Below are 22,716 nucleotides of genomic sequence, written 5' to 3' on the forward strand. Positions count from 1 at the left end.
GCCAAATGATAAAGGCTAAGGAGCCATAATAAAATAATTTCACAAATGTTTGGCAGATCATTTCAACATTGTGATATTACAATTCTTTCTCAAAGCACTCTGTCTGTTTCCTTTATAGGACTTATAATTTCTAGTTATGTGATTATGTGTATATACACATTTCAAATGATCTCTTCCACTGGACTTTGGTCCCTTACAGCCAGGGATCACATCTGTTTTCTTCCCCAAGGTCCAAGCAGAGCTTGAACAGAGCAGAAGCAGAGGAGGTGACAATTACAACACTCCCCTCACCTTCCAGGCAGTTAAGTCAGAACCTCACCTATCAGGGACTCGATGGTGGGCACCTCGCCAAGGTCGTCCAGCAGCTCGTGGATTGGATCATTGTGCTCCGGGGCAATGGCGTCTTGGTGGTCCAACAGCAGCTGTGTGGACACCGAGGGATCAGTTCATTTACACACTCAGCCCATCTGCCCCGCCCCTGCCCATAGGGCCAAACAGGTTAGATAACAAGGATAGATGACAAAGTTCCTACATCCAAAGACTGACAAGCCACTCCTCAGCAAACCTATTCAAATAAACACTATAATACCAGGGGTGCCAAATAAAATGTATACATGTGACTTGTATTCATCTTTTGTTATCGGTATATGTTGAGTACTATAATTTTAATACTGTTTTTTCCTTTCTTAAAATGTGTATACATTTTTTGGGCACCTTCTGTATATAGAGCATCACACTTGGACTCTGTGGATTGACTCATGTTATGACATATGGAGAGAAAACACTGGTATTCTCTCGACCTCACAGATATACGGGATTTCAATGTACCCTACATAATAAGGAAACCCACAGACTTCAATATCCCAAGTCATCAATGTGCCCTACGACCCAGTTCAAGAAACTCACACCATACTTTTACTTAATGTTTCCAGGACACAGTATCTTTTTATTCAGAGAAAAGTGCACCCAACTGATGTCGTCATTATCATAGGGGAGGACTCCAGCAAAGCCTTTCAAGATGCAATTATCCCAGAAATGACAATGCCTAAAATTTCATTTACATTTTATACACATTTTTCTGTTTCCTGTTCTATATGCCCCCAAGGGGGAAAGGAATGGATTTTAAACATTTGAGGAAAAAAAGAAGCACCGAAGGGAAAATCACTCTAAGACAACAAAGAGGAAATAACTGGCATTCTATTCATGTTAGAAAAATAACACAGAGTAAAAAGAGGTAAAAGCCAGGGTAAAAAGATGGATAATACAGAGAGCCACGGTAAAAAGAATGAGCAGTAAAAACGACGTTTTATCAAGTCCTTAGATCAGTCCTCTCAATGGAGGGTTTGGGCCCACGGTGGGGGTTCCAGCTCCCTGGGCCTATGCTGGGGTTCGGGAGCTTCATTTTTAACAATCAGCCCAGATAACTCTGATGTAGGTGGACTGGGGGTCACTTTGAGAAATGCAGCAGCAGATATTAAGAATAATAAACATCAAGGCAGATGTGCTGTAAGATCAAAGGAAGGTGAAGCTATCTGGCTTCCGGGGATGGTAAGCAGCAGCCAGGGAGGCAATTAAGGATAGAGTGGTGAAATTAAGTAATTAAAGAAAAACACTTACTGTGTGGGTGTTGATGATTTCACCAATGGAAATGTAAATCACTGGTTTGGTCAGGGTCACAAGATCAGAGTACTCGTCCACGTTAAATTTATCCTGAAGCTCTGGGACATCACAAGCACTTTGGAAAAACCGTCTGGAAACAAACACAAGAGCCAGACCTCAACAGGTGACACATGTGTGAGAAGGTGGCACGAGGACATCCCACAGACCTCTGCAACAATGCGTTCAGAGACGCGTCCCGACCCTTAGTTCTAGAGAAAGTGATGCGTGTTCGCTGTGCTCACAGCCTTGGGACACTGGTTCTAGTAACTTCTCTCCCAGCCTCACTGTAGCTCTACCCGCAAGAACCGCTCAACCAAACACCTGTTTCATTGGGAGAACCATCTCTGTCTCTAAGATAATGCCCTGAACTCACAACTGAATGTTTGATTGACAAATATTAAAAGCACTCTCCAATTCTTCTCTGGCTCCAAAGTGACATGTGCCCAATGCAGAATCATTGTTTCTACATTAAGTGCTGTCTATTTCACAGGAATACTTTTGAATAGCTCAAACATCCTCTTCATTGTCTCCTGAAGCTCTGAGCGCATCACACATGTATCCAACAGTATGGCGGCCCAGGGAAAGCCAGGTGTGGTTTTTAGTCTTGTCTGTATCCTCAGAGATAGAAACCCGCCCACAGAATCTTTTCAGTACCTCGTCCCTTTCCCCTTACCGGAATTTCTGGTAGGACTGGGAAAGATACTCATTAATGATGCTTAAGTGAGCATTATCTCCCAGAAACATCTTATTGGAAGCTGCATGCTGAAGCATCTTTGCAATGGAGCCAAGATTGCGGCGCTGGTCTGTGGTGAGCTGGCCCCCTGCTGACAGGTCAATGATGTCGAAAGCATCAGGGGCAACAATGGCCGGGTTCATGTATCGATAGTAAAGCAAGTTACCAATAATCTGGGAACAGTTGAAAAAGAAAGATGGGTGTTAAAAGCCACTCCTGCAAGTAAGCCACAGACAAATCAGCTAGCAAAGAAGAAAATGCAGTCCTGTGAGGAAAAAGCAAACACTATGCACAGAGACACGCATGCACACATGCACACAGACTTTCTCTGAAGTCCTGAACCTAAAATGACCAAAGATTCCCTTGGTTGGATGTGGGAAAAAAAAAAGAAAAGAAAACGAGAACAGAACTGAAAATCATGACAATGAAAGAACGGATTCAGAAGGTAAAAATAATAGACTTGAAGTTTGTCATTGAGCATTTTAGGACTCCCTTCAATCACATCTCATAGCAGCAGATAAGGCTGCTGTCACCCACGTGCACTTTTCACTTTCACGTAGGCGGGTTTTCATTCTGAGAAGCTAACAAACATAGTTCAAATAAATCCTTAAACATGACCTAATTAGCACAGTGTAATCTGTCCAACCCCCATCGTCCTCATGCTGCAGACTTGAAAGGTGGACAAATTCATGCTTCTGAAATTAAAGTCACTCAACACACATCTCTTCCACAGAAGAAGTCAAGGACAGTCACAGCATTTCCCCTAGAACGTCATTCAGAAGAAAATAAAATTAATTCACCTGGACAGAAAGTCTAGAATCGAGGCCTCACTGTAGGAAAGCACAGAACTAGGAGAGAGAAGAAAAAAGCGTTCAGATTAAAAAAAAAGGAAGGAGCATAAGCGAGTAAGAGAGTTACCAGCAATAGCCTTAGTGGAAAAATTGTGCTCGCGCCCATTCACCAGGCCACCAGCAGAGGGCGCAAGTCTTCAGCAAAAAGATAGGACTCAGAAATTTATCTGAAGACAGGAAAAATCTACCCCTATCACTTTGATGTCTGTGTGCCATTCAAACTCTGTAGGAACTTACAGAGGTATTATTTACTCTTTACAATCACTTTCAAAAGCTCACAATCAAAGGGAGCTACTGCCAGAATCTACGCTTAGGCACTTACTAAAGGTTGAAGGTCAGGCATAGTTTTAGAACTTTTCCGCCAAAGGGCTACTGGAAGGGCAAGACTGCCTGCTTCTGGGTTCTTACCTTCAGCAGCTCATCCTCACCAGCATCAGGGAACTTCTCATGTAACGAGTCCTTCAGCACTTTGGCAATGAAGCGCATCCCGTAGCTGTGAGACGGACAAAACTTGTGAGAAGGGCCAGGGAGCAGAGGGCACTAATGCTGGGCTCTATCTGGGGTCACAATTGATGGACGGCACTCACGGGATTTTGTCCACAGAGCTGATGATGGCGGAGAGGAACTTGTCTGTCACAGCCCGCATGTTCCTGATAGAGTTGTCTAGCCGTGTCCTAACCTCTTCATGAGCCAGAGCCTGCTCCGGGGTCACATCATAGGGGAGTTTGCTGGGAAAGCAGAAATTACCCCAACTATGTTAGACCAACAGCCAGGGACTGCCTGAGGCAGGACCACGTTCATAAACAGAAAGACCCAGAGAGATCAGGCCGCTTGCTCATGCTCAGATTGCTGGTAAATGGTGGGGCCAGAACCTGAACTCAGATTTTCAACTGTGAATTGGATGCCTTGAATTATGTGCCAGGCACTACGATAGACACTTGGATAAAAGGTATATGAGACATGACAGCTTCTCAAGTCTCTTACCATCTGGCGGGAGAGACACAAACAAGTATTTATTTATAAACATATTATGCTATAAATAAGAAGTTGACAAGTGCTATAGGGAAGAAGGAACTTCTACTCAAGACTGCAGGAATCGAGGAAGGCTTCCAGAAGGAAGGGACACCTGAACTCAGGAAAAAGGGAGAAGAGGCTTCGAGGAAGGAAGATCAAATGCAAAGAAAGAAGAGGGAGGAGAAATAAGGGCAGAACAGTAAACAGAGGCTGGGTCACGGAGGGCCCTGTGTACAATGCTAAGAAGTCTGGACTTCCCTAGAAGCAGGGAAAGCCATTAAAAGACAGGAAATTGCTCTGGCCCACTCGCAGATGAAAAGAGACAGAACAGTGCCACAGCCAGATCAAGGAGTGACGTGGGCATGAATCAGGATGAAGCAGTGAGGACTGTGGAGACAGATCTGAGCCAAATTAAGGAGACATAATCAATGGGACTTGGTGAACCTCTGGGTACTGGTGAAGGAAGTGACAGCTACATACAGGCACTGAAGCCAAACGAACAGACAAGATCATTCAAGAAGAGGGCGATGAGTCAGAAGAAAAGTGGTAAGAGAATAGCAGACATGCTAGAACACGGCCGCGGTTCCATCAGGCAGGAAGTAGGATAGGAGGGAGCAGAAAGTCAAAGGTGAAAGGTGGGGTCATGTTCTGGTACTTTCAGTAAGGTCAAAAGGTAGTGATGATCATCTTGGATTATCTGGGTGGCCTAAATCCAATCACAGATGTCCTAATAAGAGAGACATAATGTCCTAATAATGCATGCCATGGCGACCAGAAGTAGGAAGAGGCAAGGAACGAATTTCCCACTAGAGCCTCTGGAGGGAGCACTGCCCTGCAGACACCTCGATTTTAGCCATTGATACAGACTTCGGATTTCTGGCCACCAGCACTGTAAGAAAATCCATTTCTGTTGTTTTAAGCCACTAAGTTTGTAGTAATTTGTCACAAGAGCAACAGGAAACTACCACAAGCAATAGGGTACAACTACATTTGTGATATTGTGGCTGAATTACAAACACAGGTAGCCTATGAACACAAGAATTCAGCAAACATCAACAAAAGCATTCTGTGAGAAACAGCTGGCTGGCTGGCATTTACAATAAAAATTATTATTCGTAAGTTGTGTGCTCTACATCTTTTATGTGAGTAAAACTTATAACTTTATGCGTGACATTTTTTAAAAACTAGTATATGAACAAAGGGAATGAAAGTGTTAAACACAATAGTTGTCAGAATAGTACATTTCTACGATTTAGAGGGAAACATCCCCAAGAAGCAACAAGGTTGGCTCTGTGTTTGGTGGCCGAAGCTCAAGGATCCATGATGCCTACATGTAGTATGAGTTCCCCTCATACATCATACCTTCCAGTTGTTGGTATTAAAAAAAAAATGTGTTAAAATTAATTTCCATTTTATGAAAAACAAGACACCAGATTCTGACAGGCACCAATAGAAAAAAAATCCTGAAATGTCCAGTGGAATTTTGATCTAAAAATGAGCAACTCATGGACCATCAGAAGAAATATCTTAGTACCTCTGAGCCAGTATCCACGGGGCTGTCACCTAGGGATGTCCTGGGCTGCAGGGAAAAGTTCCCAGGCAAGTACTGCAGCTGGCTGACCACATTTCAGGATTTGGGCACACAGTCCAAAATAAAAATGGATGTTTTGTCACACCCAACAATGATCTGACTCCCAGAGGCAGACTTCCACATCACTGAAGACCAAATCAGACGCTAAATGACTCCTGACAGGAACAAGCCCTTTCCAGGAGTACAGAGGGAAGGAAGCTGAATGCCCTGTCTGCACCCAGGGCACAGCTCCCAGTTGCCCTGGTACCTGGGAAATAGAACGATGCTCAGCCGTGGACCACTGCCAGCCTACGAACCAGTCTAAGATGGGATGAGGAGCTTGAGCTAGAATGTAATCAACATACTGCTTCCTTCATGGAGACAGTCTTGCCATAAAAAAACACGTCAGCTAAACTACACAGTGTGTTTACTGGTGCAGACCATTTTCAGTTATTGGTCCACAGACCACACTTTGGGTGGCCATGGTATGGAAGCTACTCCTCTTAAGCTCCAGAGAGCCTCACGTACGATCTAATTCTACTCCAGAAGAAGAAAACCACCACAGACTAAGCTGCTCTCACATCCATTCCTCACTCCTCCTGTCCTCACCCAAGCTGGATAAAACCAGAAACATGCCGGTTTCTGAACTATACTTTCCCAGCATGACCCATGCTGTATGGACACACTTTTGCTTTCGATGTGTTGGTGCTGGTGGTTAAACGCCGGCCTAGCACAGGAGATTACGTAACAAATCGCCTGAACTGTTCATTTAGTTAGTGCAACTCTCAGTATCCCGGGGCAGCTCACTGTTCACCCCACATCATCTCCTCTTCTTTCCCTTAATGAGACAATGATCGCACTCAGATCTGTACGAGTGTTCCCAGCCAACCGCATCTCTAGTTATGCCCGTGTCGGTTCAGGTCCCAGACTCTCCCAGGATCCTTCCACCGCACAGCGTTCAGACATGAATACTCTGCATGTAGCTCTTAGCAAGGCTGACCCTGTCTTCTCCTTTAAGTCTCAGTGGAGCAAAATGTCACCTCCTCGGGTAGCCGCTCCCTCACCACTATCTAAGTCAGCTCCCTCTTACAGTCTCCACTACAGTTCCCTCCACAAAGCTTCAAAAAACTTTCCTCAATTTGGAACTCTATTTTTATTTTTATGTACCTGTTTGTTGTCTCTCCCACCCAGTAACTGTGAACAGAGGGCAGGCAGCATGCCTGTCTCATTCATTATTGTATGTTTCATTCATGACTGTTATTATTGTATGTGTATCTAACACAGTGCCTGGCACATAGTAAATACTCAGTAAATATTTGCTAAGTAAGTGAACATATTACCAGTCAACAATCTACTGAAGAGGTATCTAAGGAAAAACTATTTGAACTATTAGTTTGTAAATCAAAGGTTAACTGCTTAAAAGAGAGAGAGAGAGAAAAATAAAAACACGACAGAAAAAGGTGTTACGGTTACCATACCTTGCCTCTCCTGTCTGAGACTCCATCTGATTGACCCACGATTTGTAAATATCCACAGGGTCAGTTTTGATGTTGAGAGATTTGTCATCCATGATCTCCTTCACGACCGGAGCCAAGATCTGTCTCAGGGCATTCTGGCCCCGGGCGCCACGGTTGAAACTTACAACCATCTTAATAACTGTAGGATTTCCTGTCACAATCTCTTGAATCTGGTCTACTTTTGACCTATAAAATATCAGATACAAACTCAAGTTACACGAATTACAGAACCCATGAGCTTAAAGATCCATCCTTCCTACTTAACAATCCCATCTCCTGGAAACAGAAATAGCTGGAAGAAAAGAGGCACCGGCTGTTTCTCTAGAAACACTTTCCAGCACTCATCTGAACACAGGCCCTTTCTGCTGCTGCAAACTCAATCATGAGGGCATGATCAGGTCCTTCATTAGATAAAAACGTGGACTCCTGGTGTTTGGAGCAGCGTCTTAAAAATTATATTTTAACATAGAAATGTTCCTAAAAGTAATTTAGTGAATCTCTGATTCCATCGCCTCCCCAGAAGCAGCAACACTTTCTATTAGTGATTTAACAAGTGGGAGCTTCTTTCGAGTGTTTTACATTAAGCAGAGCATTAACTGAGAGCCAGACGAGGCACAGGCAGCCTGAAGCTCCCGCTCCGTGCATGTGTGACAGGGAGGGCCTGGCCCCACACGAGCCTTCATACTTGATCTCCTCTTGGAGCGCCGTCTTAAAGAGCCGCAGGAGTAGGTACTCTTCTCGCTGGTTGGATGCGTAGTTGTAGAGGGTGAAGATCACAGAGTCCATGAACTTGGTGGACTTGTTCTGGGGCATCTGAAAAATCAGCTTGGCCAGATAGGTGGGGTTGGTCTGAAAGAAAACCAAGGGATATGTAATTTCTAGATAACATAAAGGCTGGCAAAAATAGTCAAGGTTTCTTCAACTTGAAGGATTAGAATGTATATAAGTAAAGAAATAAAGATAATCTAAGTAATGAAAGAAAAATGAGACAGCCCTCTCTGCACACCCCTCAGAGAATATCACAAATCCTTCCATAGAGATCTTATGGGGAAGGTTTTCTTGTGGAAAGTCAATTAGCTAAATTTCACACCACCAGTTCCAGGGACTACTCACTTGCAGTAAATAAAACAAATGTTGATAAGCTTCCAACTTCTCTCTCTTCTCCTTGCTCAGAGCTTTGAGACCGCCTTTCTGTTTATTTAGCATCATCATATCAGACAACTGTTCCTTATTTTTTTTGGTAAGTTTTTTACTGTGGGAAACCACATCCTGTAAACAAAACCAACACATAAATCAAAACGCTTGCAAAGACGGAACTCTGAGCATTGTGAAAAGGTCTTTTAACACCTCGAAACTTGCATGAAGGTTTACTGTACTGGCAGAGCCCCATTAAATATTGGGTCGTCGGAAAAGTGATGACGCATTTTTGCAACGAAAGACACAGAAAAAATGTCATGACTTTTCCGACAACCCAATATATTACAACCACTACACTGTATCTTATTTTCAGTACACCAACCAAATAGATTCCTACGTCCATCTTCCTGTAAAGAAGCTGAACCATAAAAATGTCTCCTGACTCAGGAAAGCAACTCCTAAAAACGTATTTGAAAAACAGTCTTACTTACAATAAAAGCTCCAATATACACTGAGACTTAACTGCAGTGTCATTTGTAATAACCAAAATTTGTCAAATAATTGGGGGGAAGGAAGAAAATGTAAAACATAGTGTATCTTCTAATGAAGTATTATAATGCTGCCACTAAATGTTTTATGACTACTTATCATCTGGAAAGCATCCTATCCTCTAATATTCAGTCGAAATGTAGGATACAAAATGATTGTGCAGCGGTGGAATTATGAGATGGTTTTCATCTTCTTTTCTCTATTTAAAATGTTGCTATTACAGTATTTCATTTCTTATATAACTTTTTTTAAATGGGTGGCATTAGCTGAGAAGGAAGCTGGCCTCCACCCTCCTCACCAGTGAAAATGCGTGAGGCCAGGGAACCAAAGCAGGGGCCCCGAGGCCCTGCCTGGCACAGGACCATACCTGCAGTGTAATTTTATTTTTCACTAGCAGTCCGATTTTGATATCCATGAGATTGAGGTCATTCTCCAGCTGCTGGTTGGAACGAATGAGGGTAATGACCTCTTCCCGCATCTTCATAAGATCCAACTCCTCCTGAAAATCCTGGTCACTCTGGTCGAGCAGGTGGACAAATTTCCGGACCACGATCATCGGAGGATCCTCAGCATTGACTGACAGGAAGAAACCACATGTCAGACAGAGAATGGAGTTACCAAGAAAAGCTCTAAGTCTCAGGAAATGTTGGCACTGCCTTGAAGAAACAGTTCTACATTCACACAGATGTTTGTTTAATTTTGAGATGTGCAGACAGTCACCAACTAAAGTCTTCTCAGTCATGCTACTGTATTGCTATGTTGTGACAAAGGCTAACATGCAGGCAATGGGACATGCAGCCACAGGTTGGCAAAGGGGCTTACATCCCAAGCGGCACGACCCTACCCCTCAAGCCTTGCCTGCAGGAAAGCAAAGAGATCCGTGGAGAATACCCAGAACCTGATGGCCTCAACTTCTCTCTGCTGAGCCCGTTACTCACTGAGAGTCTTGTAGTCGTCACGAGCTTTGTTTGCCCGAATGAAAGCCTGGATTTTGATGACGTCATTTATCTACAGAACAAAGAAGAAATCCCTTTGGTCATGTGTTCATCCAAAACACAGCAAATCTGAGCCTGCTGGCCCTCGTTACCCAGGACTCTTACATGGTCTCGGAAATACTGCAGACGATCTCTGTAGCGCTTTCGGGCCTGATGCATCCTCGCCAGGGACTGAAGCTGTGGGGAAAGGACCCTGGAATTTACAAACGTCCTTCATCCCAACACACACCCTACTTGCGCCCCAAGCCAAGAGACCATGTCTGGGCTGCCATACCTTTACAACCTCGTCTTTATGGGAGTGCAGGTACGCCAAACGATCTTGGTACGCCTTCTTCTGCTTGTATCCTCTCCACTGCGACTGAAACCATCAAATATTACAGTCAACACATTATTTCCCAATGATCAAAGGAAGTTAAAAAAATCTCCCCTTAGTATATTACCCAAGTACAATTCATGACAAAGCTTTGAAAAGGACCATGTCCGCCAGTGACAGATGGGGACGCAGGCCGGGGTTGTCCCACTACAATGTAAGACCAGGGCTACCTTCCTCTTCCCAGACATTAGTGGCATGTCACACCTTTTCAAGTGCCTCCTCACAGAATCTCTTACTGGCTCCTTACAACGAGTCAGTGAGGAATAAGGTGACTATTAATTAGTATCCCCACTTACAGATGAGGGAACAGAGAGATTCACCACTGCCTGGCAGTGGGGGAGCCTTAACTCCTAGCTCAGGATTCTTTCTGTGACACTGTGCTACCCTGTCATTGAAGCAAAGCCACAGCTGTTTCCCTCAATATTTAAACCTGACAGAGAAGAACAGTCCTAGAAGACAATCAGGTGCCGAAGAATGGCCACGGGCTGACAGCTCACCACCAGACAGCACATTAAGCGCACTCTGATTAGGGCAGTAAAGAAGTACTTGTCAGAAGGAGGATGAGACTAAGCAGTCAGAAGGGAAAAAAGACTCAGACCTCTCAGCATAAGAGCTGACTTTTTATTAGCCCTGCTCTAGATGCCCACCTATTATCTGTGTAAGAGGCTCTAAAATACCTGAATGCAGGTGATGGCAGGAATTTGCTTCTTCAGGAAGTTCATCCTGGATCGGAATTCCTGTCGGACTAAGTACCCCCGGCAGCAGGCCTGCAGCTTGGTGATCAGGCCTTCATTGGCCAGCCAAAGCTGCTCTCGGTTATACGCAGCGGTCACCCCGGAAATGGAGCTCTGAAAAAGCATGAGGTCACATTGAGAGACAAACTTAGGTGAGAAGAGAGACAGATTTTAACACGGTATCATCCACAGCACACAAACTAACCCTCGCTGCCTTCTCAGTTTCTCCTAGATCTTTAGCTGAGCAACTTCAGGTCTATTTTCAGGGTCAGGTTATTCTCAGAGCCCCAAAATATCAGAGAAAAAAAAATTGATTTTCTTTTACTCATATGCACCCCTCTCATCTACCCAACACTGACTGTGCCAGGAACCGTGCCTGGGTCATTACTGACAAGAAGGCAGAGTGACAGGTGCCAACACAGGGCCAGGTACCAAGTCCCGGAAGCACCTAGAATGCCACAGTGGAGGACACTGCAGGGAAACGACCAGGCTGCATTTGGAGGCACAGGTTATATTCTAGTACAGGACAGTTTGGAGTTTGTGAAATAGAGAAGAAGTTGAGAATGTAAATTGGGAGAGATAAACAGTAGTTGCATTTAATGAGGGGTCAGAGAAATGTTTCATTTTCCTTTTCTGCTTCATCCAAGTTTTCTTTCATAAGCACACAATTTGTCTGGCTTAATTCTACAATCCTGATGTTTTTCTAATTTAGGCCTTAGTCGCTCCCCCACACTAGAAAACAAATTACTCCAACATAGTTCCTTACACAGATTTAATTTTAGTCTAGGGCTTCTGACCACATGCCCTGTTCTTCCTAAGTAATATTAGCTCTAAAGCACTTTCTCTCAGCTCCTGCTTACGGGAAGAAATGTGACCTACCTGGATCTCCTCCCGAGAAAGCTGCACAGAATTTTGCACAAAGCCTGGCGGTTCATCCCATCCTCCTTTTTGAGTGTCCAGATTGTGGTAATAATAATATCCACCTTTCACCCAGTGCTTCACCCACTTGCTGTTATTATCTCCTGGCAGAAAATAAAGGAAAGATAAAAGACCCCAGATCCACATTCCCCACATTTCCGGTCAGGTACAACTATCTAAGTAAAGACCATTCCAAAAACCTGTTCCTTGGACCTGTGAGAGTAAAGGGGATCCTAGGTGCCTCTTAAATGATGGCTCTGTGACGTCTCCTTTAGTTCACTCACATCTACTTATCAAAAGAAAATGCCTGTAAAGTCTAATTGTGGAATGAACTTTGACTAGCTTTATTCCTTGCAAAACCAACATCTTAAGACCTTGTGCATCAGAAACCTATTTTCTAATAAAAGATCTGCAACCACTCAGCCTCTCCAGTTATTAAAAAAGGCCATGAAGGGCCGGCCAAGTGGCTCAGTTGGTTAAGAGCTCATGCAAGAGTGTGAGCTCTGAGCAACAGCGGTTCGATGCCTGGCCTGAGCTGATTTGCTGCTGAGCTGCCAACAGGTGGCAGGATGACTCAGCTAAAAAAATAAAAAAATAAAATAAAAAAAAAGGCCATGAATAGGGATGAGAACTCTTATCTTCATTCCCCTCTTATTTGCAAATAAACTACTTTTATCGATCTGTAGGCTTAGATGCTACAGGAGCTACTGACACCCTATAAAAGATGAACAAAGATTTTGATCCTTCCCGCATTCTCAGAAAATTGACCTTTTTAACATACCTGCTGACAAGGGAGGAAAAAATGAATATTTTCAAAAATAGGAATATTATCTTGAGGTCTTTAAAATAAGCCCAAATATTGTGCTTCTACATGAAAGTATCTTTCCCAACAGCTTGTCTCTTTCCTTTACATGGGTCCCTCATATATTCGAGTTCTTAGCTTCAGTGCACATATTTATTTCCCCATAACTTACCTGCTGCCAGCCTTTTCTTCTGGGCTTCGGCAAGATCACTCTGGTAAGTTCCACCACACTCAGGGATGACTCCGTACAAGCCAACGTCAGGGGAACGAAGGGCACTCAGTGTTCTGACAACATCACCACTCACCACCGCCTCATTGATGGCAAAGATCCCTAAGGCAACTACAGTGGAAGAGAACTGTTACCGAAATAGAAAATATCTAAATTCACACGAGTCCACCTAACTGTACCTTCTGGCAAACTGTTCCCCCAACACCTCTTCATTTTGGCCAAGCTCAGATATGAATATTGAGATATGGAGTACCTCGTCACCCCACCCTCCACTAAAATAGAAATAAAACAGCTGATACGTACACCTCTGAGCTTCTTGGGTGTCTTTGTTGGACTGCCAGATTGCACCCTGAATCTCATCCAACCATAATACAGCTGACTCATCCTGGGTTTCCTGCACACCATGAGAAGCAAAACAATATTAGAGCCATGAAATCAGGGCATATGTGAAGAAGGGGGCTTCTGAGACTCGATTAGATAGAGAAGAAAAAGTTTCAAACGCATGAGACACACGGAATAGTCAACTGGAAGGAGCCGGGCATCAAAAAAACTGGTGAAAGGTTACAAAAGAAATGCCTTAGATGAAGTGGTGGATATATGAAGATGAATTCTAGTGATTCCAGAGGTCAGTAGCAGCTAGAAGGGAAAAAGGACCAAACTGGGAAGGAACCCAAGGAAATCTCTGTCTGATCATTAGCTGACCACTAGCTAACCAAGCAGACACTTCAGTGGATTCACATGGCAAAGAATACAGACTTAACAGAAGTAAAGTCACTAAACAAACAATAACAAACAGGGACAACAAACCCTGAGGAGGGAAAAGAATCTGATTTCCAGAGTTGCCCTGTTATTTTATTAAAATGGCCAATTTTTCAACAAAAATTCCAAGACACGCAAAGAAATAAGAAAGCATGGTCCAAACAGGGGGAAAAAGGCAGACAATAGAAATTGTCCAAACTGAACTTAGTAGACTTATATCAGCTATCTTGAATGTGTTCAGAGAACTAAAGGAAACCATGTTTAAAGAACAAAAGGAAGGTGTAAGAACAATGTCTCCCCAAATAGAGAATTATCAATAAAGAAACAGAAATTATTTTTGAATAAGAATCGAATGAAATTTTGGAGTTAGAAAGTACAATAATTGAAATGAAAAATTCCTAGAGGGACTCTGTATATTTGAGCAAACAGAAGAATAAACCAGTGAACTTGAAGATAAGTCAACTGAAATGATCCACTCTGAGGAGCAGTAAGGAAAACAAACGAAGAAAAATGAACAAGCCTCAGAGACCTGTGGACACTCTCAATATCAATATATGCAGATGAAAGAAGGAAAAAGAGGCAGAAAGAATATGTGAAGACAAAGTAGTCACGGAGATGTGAAATGCAGTATGGGGAATATAATCAATAATGTAGATTATGTAGGGTGTCAGATGGGTACTGAACTTATGGGGGGGATCATCTCATAGATTATATAAATGCATAACTACTGCGCTGAACACCTGAAACTAATGTAAAATAATACTGAATGTCAACTATAATTACAAACACACACACATAGTCACAGGATGTGGAGTACAGCATAGGGAATATAGTCAATAGTATTGTAATAGCTATGTAGTGTCAGAGGGGTAGTAGACTTGGGGGGGGTGACACTTTGTGAGGGGTGTAAATGTCTAATCATTATGATGTTTTGTACACCTGAAACTAATGTAAAAAAATTCTACTCCAAACAGATCATTTGATGATGCAACAGAAATAAAAACTTAAGTTCAGAAACAAAAAAAAAGAATATGTGAAGAAAATCTGAGTAGACCTATAATAAAATAGAGATGGAGTTAGTAATCAAAACATAACCTACAAAAAAACAAAACCCAAAACACAGGACCATATGGCTTCACTGGTGAATTCTATCAAATGTTTAAAGCAAAAATTAACACCAACCCTTTACAAACTCCTCTAAAACACAGAAGAGGGAGGAACACTTCTCAATTCATTCTGAGGCCAATATTACCGTGATACAAAAACCAGATACAAAGGTATCACAAGAAAACTACGGACAGAATTTAAATTAAGATCTTCTGCTTGCTAAATTTGGAACTCAGATGATTATTTTTAAAACCACTCCCCAGATGGCTTAGAGGAACTTAGAAGCTAAGCTGAAGTTTTAAAAAAGACAACTCCATCTAGCGTGCAGTCCGCCCAGCTGGGCCTGGCAGTGTTAAGCAAATATCCCTCTAACTCCCCACTTCCTCTGCATTTGATGAACTCTGAAAAGTTATTCCACAGCAAAAGGAAATGCTTCAAACTCTAGTCACATCCTCTAAAAGTTTAACTCCCATGACCCACACAAAAGGAGCAGTCAGGCTCGGAGCATGAGTGAGAGCAGGTACAAGTTACACCCTCCATCTACTTTCCCTTTTTAGACATGGAACCCAGCCTAGTTTATTCTAGCAAAGCCCACTCCTCTGTCATGTAGAAGACTCCTCCTGGGCTTATATGGCAGCAAAAACGAACACCACCACCAGTGGCCTACAGAGAATCACTGCAGCCAGGCACCCCACCTCCCGTTAGAGATTATCTATCAGCAGAAATCGAGTATAAAGCTCAGGAATCTGTATTTTTTAAAAGACTTTTCAAGCATTCTAATGATCAGCCTAGTTTGGTAAGCTCTGATCCAAATGATCCCAAGTTAGCATCTGAGGCAGAGACCTCCGCTGATGAAATCCCTACAGCCAATTGCTTCTCACCTGAATAAGTAAAATCAGTTGATCCCTTTGTCTCAGTTTCCAGTCTACAGAATAGTTGTGGTTCAAACCTCACCTCAGGATCAACAGATATTCATTCTACATAGTAATGTGTCTCTTAAATGAAATCTGGTACTTGCTGCATTTATAAGATCACGACATGGTAATGTCAATTATTCTCATGACAGTAGAATCAAAGGAGATCTATCAACATTATAATATTACCCACAACTCCTCCGCCCCAACCCAAACTTATAGAGCCTGCATGGTTGTTGGTGTACAAAAGCCCCAATAAGAAAAAAGCCTCGGTCTGTTTTCCTTCCTTTCCCAGAAAGAATTTGACCCCCTGAATTAAGAATTTCTTTCACTTCTTGGATTGCCACAAGAACCTCACTGTAGGGATCTTCTAAGTCAGAAAAGAAAGCTGTGGTTCCCCCTATCTAATTGTTGTTAGTTAGGAAGAACTTAAAAGGTTAATCACGATTAGAAAACCAGAAGTAATTATGCTTTAATCACAAGACTAATATCTGAGGGTCTAGTGCATACAAGGTAACTTCCTACTCAGCAACAGCATAAAAAAAGGTATAAATCTTATCCATGTCCTCACCAAACTAACTGAGAGGTAAGACCAACTTTTTAAAACATGGGTTTGTGTTACAATTACTTTGGAAAACTTTTATGTTCATTAGCAGCATTATTCCCAACAGCCATGAAGTGGAAACAACCCGTGTGTCCATCAACTCATGAATGGAATAATATTCCACACAATGGAATATCATTCAACAAAAAGAAATGAAGTACTAACCCATGCTACAACTCAGATAAACCAAGCTAAGTGACAGAAGCCAGTCACAAAGGACCATATACTGTATGATTCCATTTATATTGAGTTGTCGGAAAAGTCATGATGTATTTTTTCTATGTTTTCCGTGGCAAAAATGTGTCATGGCTTCTCCGACAACCCAATATGAAATGTCCACAACAGGCAAATTCATAGACAGAAAGTAACTGATGACTGCCTAGGGCTGGAGAGATTGAGAGAGATCAGGAGTGACTACTAGTGGGCACTATGTTTGTTTTGGGGGTGATGAAAATGTTCTAAAATGCATTGTGGTGATGGTTGCATCATTCTGTGAATAAACTAAAAAAACCATTGAACTGAACACTTTAAAATGGTGAGTTGTATGGTATATGAATTGTATCTCAATAAAGCTGTTAGGAAGAAAAAGCTTTATGGCATTGTCATATGACAATATGACCCACAGATTCCACTCCGAAGTCTACCTACTAGAAAGGCATATGTACATTTGCCAAAAGACATGTGCTAGAATAGTCACAGAAGCACTATCTGCAATAGCCAAAAAAGTGGAAAGCAACCAAAGATTCACCAATAATAGGCTATAGAACCACACAATGAAAAATCAATAGTACACAACAATGACCATGAAGAAACTATTGCTGTATGCAGCCATGGGCGGATTTCACTACTGTTATGTTGGGCAGAAGAGGCCAGACACAGAAGAGCACATGATGTATGATCTCACTGAAATATAGTTCAAAACAGGCAAAAAGCAACTGTGGTGTCTGAATCAGGATGGTGGTTACAACCAGAGGGTGTGTGTGGGTGACAGGGGGTGGATAAGGATAGGAGGAGATATGAGGGGGGTTCTGTTAATGCTTTTTAGAATCCGAATACCATTTACACAGGTATGCTTACTTTCAAAAACTTATATAACCATCCACTTACGTAACTTATGCATTTTGGGGATCTTATACTTCAACACAAAATTTACTTGAAGAGATGTAAGAGATGTGTCTCCAACAACAACAAAACCCCTCAATGTGTAAAATAGCAAAGCTTCCAGAAGGCTGAGCTATGCCGCTCACTCTTGTGTGCCTCAGAACTCTGAATCGAAAGGTGCCCAGGAAATCGTCACTGAGTGAATTGGGGGAGACGCCCCTCCCTTTATCTTGGTTCAAGGAGGGCTGAAGTTCTCTGAACAGTTAGTTCTCTGCCACTCACCTGGGCTTTCTCTCTCTTTGCTCGGATCAGAGTGTCTTGGTAATGCTGGGCCACTTCTGCCAGGACGCCCTCAAGCTTAGCTGCAGGGATCTGCAGGGCCTGCAGAGTCTTCTGGGCATCGCCTTCATCCAGGGCTTCATTGATTAACCCAATGGCTAAAATCCCTAAGTATGAACAGGCAAAGGTTATTTTTTGAATTAAGAAATGCTAAGTAGCCATAAATCCATCCAAGCATTACCATGATTCAAACTATAATTTGTCATCCATAATATTAAGCATTGATTTTTTTTTTTAATTTAGGTTTTTCACATACAATAAATTCCCTTGTATCCATAGTCCTATTGAAAGCTCAAGTCTTTCTGTTTTATTTGTAATTGCTCTAACTTGAAAGTATGAGGATTTTGATGAACCTGGCTTTATAGTATAGTTTTCAGGTACATACCAATGTGTATTCAAAACCATTTTTGATTCACAAAAAGTCAGAGATCAACAAATCTTACAAAGTCACCTAATTCAGTATTTCCATAAAAGAAAAGATGAGGCTTAGGGATCTCTTCTCCAAGATCACACAGCAAACAAGTGGCAGACGGAGGATCCAAGCCCAGGGCAAGGCTCTAGCCACCAAATCAGTTAAATAATTCTCACAGAAACCACATATTAAACTAGAAACGTTCACTCTTCAGGTAGCCTAGTTGGCTGTGCTGCTTTTGTAAGGGCTCTATTGTAAAATAAAAAATCGGGCTCATCTTTGTCTCTGGTTCCTGGGAAGGAGCTGCTAAACTTTAGAAGTTCCCAAGTGATAGGGATATCTTTGTTGTTTACAGTGGGCCCCTAGGACCACGTAACCAGGTGACTTTTGGTGGGCTCTTAGAGAGTTTCAGGATGGGGTCTGGCCATGCTGGAAAGATCAGCTTTGTGATTAGAAGACTGGGGCTTTGAGCCATGTGATATCATGATATCAGCCCAGACTCCCTATCTCCAGGGACTGAAAATTAAGTTCAATTACATGGCAATGAATCAATCAATCATTCGTATGTGATGAAGTCCCAATAAGAACTCTGGATACCCAAAGCTCAGATGAGCTTCCCTGGTTGTGACACACATCGCTGTGTTGGGAGGGAACACATCCTGAGAACACCCTACCAGACACTGCCCTACCAGTCTCTTCTTTTGGATGGTCCTGATTTGCATCCCTTATAAGAGAACTACAATCATAAGTATGGCACTTTCCTGAGTTCTACGAGTCATTTAGCAAATTATTGAACATGAGTGGGTACAGGAAACCCCTGAATTCATAGCAATTTGTTCAGAAGTGTGGTGACCTGAGAGCCCTGGAGCTTATAGCTAGTGTCTAAAGTGAGAGAACTCTTGTGGAGAACTGTACCCTCTGTCCATGTAACATGACCTAACTCCAGGTAGATAGTGTCAAAACTACTTGTTACAACAGCATCTAAAAGTAACAGATCATGGTCAAGTCCCCTCCTGAAAATTTTAGTTATTACCTGCATACCTAATTACAGCAGTTGCCTGGTATTTTGAAAAACTATCCAACCTTAGCTTTTGAGTTATATACTATATTTCAATTTTAAAAAATCTTTCCAGGAGTAGTGCTTAGAACCAGCTCGTGGAATCGCACCACCTTTTGCTATGACGTCACTTGCAGTGGTGGGGGGGGAGGAAGTATGTTACTTACTCTCGTGTTCCTCCTGCACCACCAGGTTCACGTGGTCCACACATGCCTGGATGTCATTCCACGTAATAAATTCATTATTATCCGCATGCGCCTGAGCTTTCAGTTTCAGCAACTCATCCAGATACCTGCCCCATTCCCCCAACAAGAGACAACGAAGAGCAATGTGAGAAAAGGGACCTTCAGGGTTACTGTGGCTGACAAAAATGAGAGGACCCAGGGCTAAGTATCCAATACAAAGACAGCTAAGGCACTCCAGCAGCTGGATATACTCTAGAGGCCGTTTTGGGACTGAGGAGTTACCTTAAACAAAATGTGAAAACGTAAGGATACCACTTATTCTTAAGAGTCTGTTACATATTCTAGATTCCAGGTAAGACCAACTCTAGAATCAGAGGCAGCAGTTTAAGCAATTCCTCTAAGGACAACAAAACAAGGCCATGCCACAGCTAGTAAATGGAGAAGAGATGATAGAACAACTTACTAAAAGTACTGATTTAGGCAAGGGTTACCAATTGGGGTGAAAGACATCAGGTGAATGGTTAATGGGGAACTGGGCATTTTGATCATGCAAAAAGAGATTACGGTCTGGTGAGGAAAAAACACAAATATCTATTGGAGGGATAAACTATCTCCTTAATCCAGAAATTAATCTTGTTGTATGTCTCATGGCGGGACAAGTAGATTTCATATGTTTCTTGATATAAGAAAATATGAAATACACATCACCAAAAATATTCAACTCAATCCTGACAAGTCTTTAGACCTAATTTCCAATTTACAGGAATAGGCAAGTATTAGGAAGCATCCAGACCAGAAGACGGGACACTGTATAGGACAAGTGGCCCCATCTCTTTAACAAGTCACTGTCATGAAGAAAGGAACAACTCTGGATTAAAAGATACCTAAGGGACACGACAGCCAGATGCAACACATGATCCCGGACTAGATCTGGTTTGAACAAACCAGCTGAAAAGGACAGCTTTGGAACAAGTGAGGAATTATGAAATTGGACTAGGTTTAGAGGAGATAGTAAAGAAGTATTATTGCTTTTGTAAGGGTATAAGATAGTGTTATTTATGTAAGAAATATCCTCCTTGTTCTAGATAAGCATACTTATATATTTAGGAGTGGACTGTCGTGATAGCTGTAATTTACTATAAATCTGTTAGCATAATAAAGAATAAATCAAAAGAGAAAAAAAATGATCACACAGAAGTCACAATGTCTGTGAAGAAAAAAGGACAGAGGTGACAGCCACCGATGGGTTCAACGCCGCACTCAGGGCACCCACCTCTGACAGTTTTCTTCTTCAATGTTGGTCAGGCCTGTAACCGAGCTGCTCAGCTGTTTCCACACTGTGTTCATGTCTCCAGATTCCAGCGCCCTGTTGATGAGGGCCACTGACGACAGCATCTCCACCGCAACAGAGAGCTCAGGGTGGGTAAGGCTATGCTGGACCGAGAAAGAGCAGGTAGGAATGAGGAGAGATGTTCTCGGACCTCAGGGGAGGTTAGAAGTTTAACAAAACCACCAGGAGTCTAAGTTTCTGTTTAAAAAAAAAAAAATTCTCCCGAACTACACCAAGAAGTGGGTATTAAATTCACAACCCCTGCCTTTTGCTCACAAACAGGACAAGTTGAGTTCACTTACCTGAGGACTCTGTTGCTGCAGGGTAGCCAGCTCTTTCTGATAAAGATCGGCAGCAAATGGATACACCTGGGGCAGCTGGGCTTCGGGGTTCATGAGTTCCAGAATAGTCTTCTCAGCAACACCCTTCTGGATGGCAGCATTAATTGCGGCCACTGCTGCCAGCCCTGGGTAGGAGACAGGAGGTTAGAAATGCAGCTGGGAGACAGCCCTGAAGGGAGGGAGGTGCCAGCTGTCAGAAGACAGTTACAGTCTCTGGATAAACTGTCAGCCATGCCACCTGAAGTGGAACTTCCATCTTTGAAAAGCAGTCTCCTTTGTATGAGGGTGAACTGTAGGTATGTGAGCTAATAAAGCTGTTTAAAAAGAGTAGCCTCGGGCCGGCCGAGTGGCTCCGTTGGTTAAGAGCTCGCTCAGGAGTGTGAGCTCTGAACAACAGGGTCGCCAGTTCGATTCCTGGCCCAAGCTGAGCTGCCGCTTAGTTGCCAACAGGTGGCAGGATGGGTCAGCTTAAAAAAAAAAAAAAAGAGCAGCCTCCTCCTGTCCTCACCCATTTTCTTCCCATTTCAAATCATCCTGCAGCCATCACTATCCTCTGCCTGAAACGTCTCTTCCTTCCCCTGCAGCCTGGCAGAGAGAGCACCAGCTTCTTCCGCGGCCATTCAAAGTTTCCACAATCTTGCCAAGGCCTTACCTTACACAAGTCAACCCAAAGCACCAACAATAACTTTACTTTAACCACGGTTCCCTCAGTACGCCTTTCTCCGTGTGCCTCTGCTCACACTTCCTTTCCCCCCATGAGAAATCCTTCTCTCTCCTCTTCCGCCACCCAAATCTGCCCCATCCATCCCTCACATCTCGTCTCCTCCAGATGTTTCCTTAACTGAGCATGGAGTGCTTCCTAGCCAACAGGAACCTACTGACAGCAGTTCTACTGTTCTCACTGGAGGAACCTTACGTCCAAAGGCACGGGGTAGTTGACCATGGCTAGCAGGCCGGGGGTGGGGTGAGGGGTGACCAACTCTAACCTCAGCCCCCAGTGACATGAAGCCCCTTTCCTCCCCTCCTCAGTATTTCAGGGTGCCCGCTGATGGCCTCTTACTTCTCTGGTACTGCTGGGCAGCACTGTTGGCGGCGTCCACTCCAGCCTGCAGCTCCTCCTTCAGCAAGGGGTCTGTCTGCCCACCCTGAGAAAAGCAAAGAACGTTTACCTTAAGGTTACTCCTGCCTCTGCCTCCAGACCTTCCAGTTCTCCTACCACAAGAGCAGTCACTAGGGACATAGAGCCACGGGGACAAGTGACAGCTTCAGGCTGCACGCAGCCAAAGTGGCAGCCCTCCCGAGAGCCCAAGGCCTTGGCCAAATCTGGGGTGTTGTGACTTTCTGTATGCCAGTGCATTTAAAGAAATAGTTTGTGAGAAACATCAGAATGTTCGGAGATAAAATGTTTACAGAATCATTCGCGCACATTAACGCTGCTCACTCTGGCCAATATACACTGGGCGTTTGGAAAATGTATACTTGCCCT

At 43.1% G+C, this 22,716-nt stretch overlaps 1 protein-coding gene across 1 annotated transcript in view; it reads right to left on the bottom strand.

The window, feature by feature from the left end:
- The window catches only part of IQGAP1 (IQ motif containing GTPase activating protein 1), an 81,404-nt gene that overhangs the window by 13,644 nt on the left and 45,044 nt on the right, over nt 1-22,716 (bottom strand). Inside the window, exons 11-31 of the mRNA XM_019640208.1 lie at nt 22,291-22,375; nt 21,192-21,355; nt 20,833-20,993; nt 19,542-19,666; nt 17,849-18,012; nt 13,385-13,475; nt 13,025-13,192; nt 12,012-12,154; nt 11,076-11,246; nt 10,300-10,383; nt 10,131-10,202; nt 9,969-10,038; nt 9,398-9,606; nt 8,458-8,613; nt 8,030-8,193; nt 7,306-7,530; nt 3,831-3,971; nt 3,652-3,736; nt 2,333-2,565; nt 1,618-1,750; nt 320-422 (exon numbers count right to left, since the gene is read on the bottom strand). Of these exons, the coding sequence (XP_019495753.1) occupies nt 320-422; nt 1,618-1,750; nt 2,333-2,565; nt 3,652-3,736; nt 3,831-3,971; nt 7,306-7,530; nt 8,030-8,193; nt 8,458-8,613; nt 9,398-9,606; nt 9,969-10,038; nt 10,131-10,202; nt 10,300-10,383; nt 11,076-11,246; nt 12,012-12,154; nt 13,025-13,192; nt 13,385-13,475; nt 17,849-18,012; nt 19,542-19,666; nt 20,833-20,993; nt 21,192-21,355; nt 22,291-22,375 (2,947 nt within the window). The remainder of the gene's footprint in view (nt 1-319; nt 423-1,617; nt 1,751-2,332; nt 2,566-3,651; nt 3,737-3,830; nt 3,972-7,305; nt 7,531-8,029; nt 8,194-8,457; nt 8,614-9,397; nt 9,607-9,968; nt 10,039-10,130; nt 10,203-10,299; nt 10,384-11,075; nt 11,247-12,011; nt 12,155-13,024; nt 13,193-13,384; nt 13,476-17,848; nt 18,013-19,541; nt 19,667-20,832; nt 20,994-21,191; nt 21,356-22,290; nt 22,376-22,716) is intronic.

Source organism: Hipposideros armiger, unplaced genomic scaffold (genome assembly GCF_001890085.2).
Source record: "Hipposideros armiger isolate ML-2016 unplaced genomic scaffold, ASM189008v1 scaffold_48, whole genome shotgun sequence".
NCBI lineage: Eukaryota > Metazoa > Chordata > Mammalia > Chiroptera > Hipposideridae > Hipposideros > Hipposideros armiger.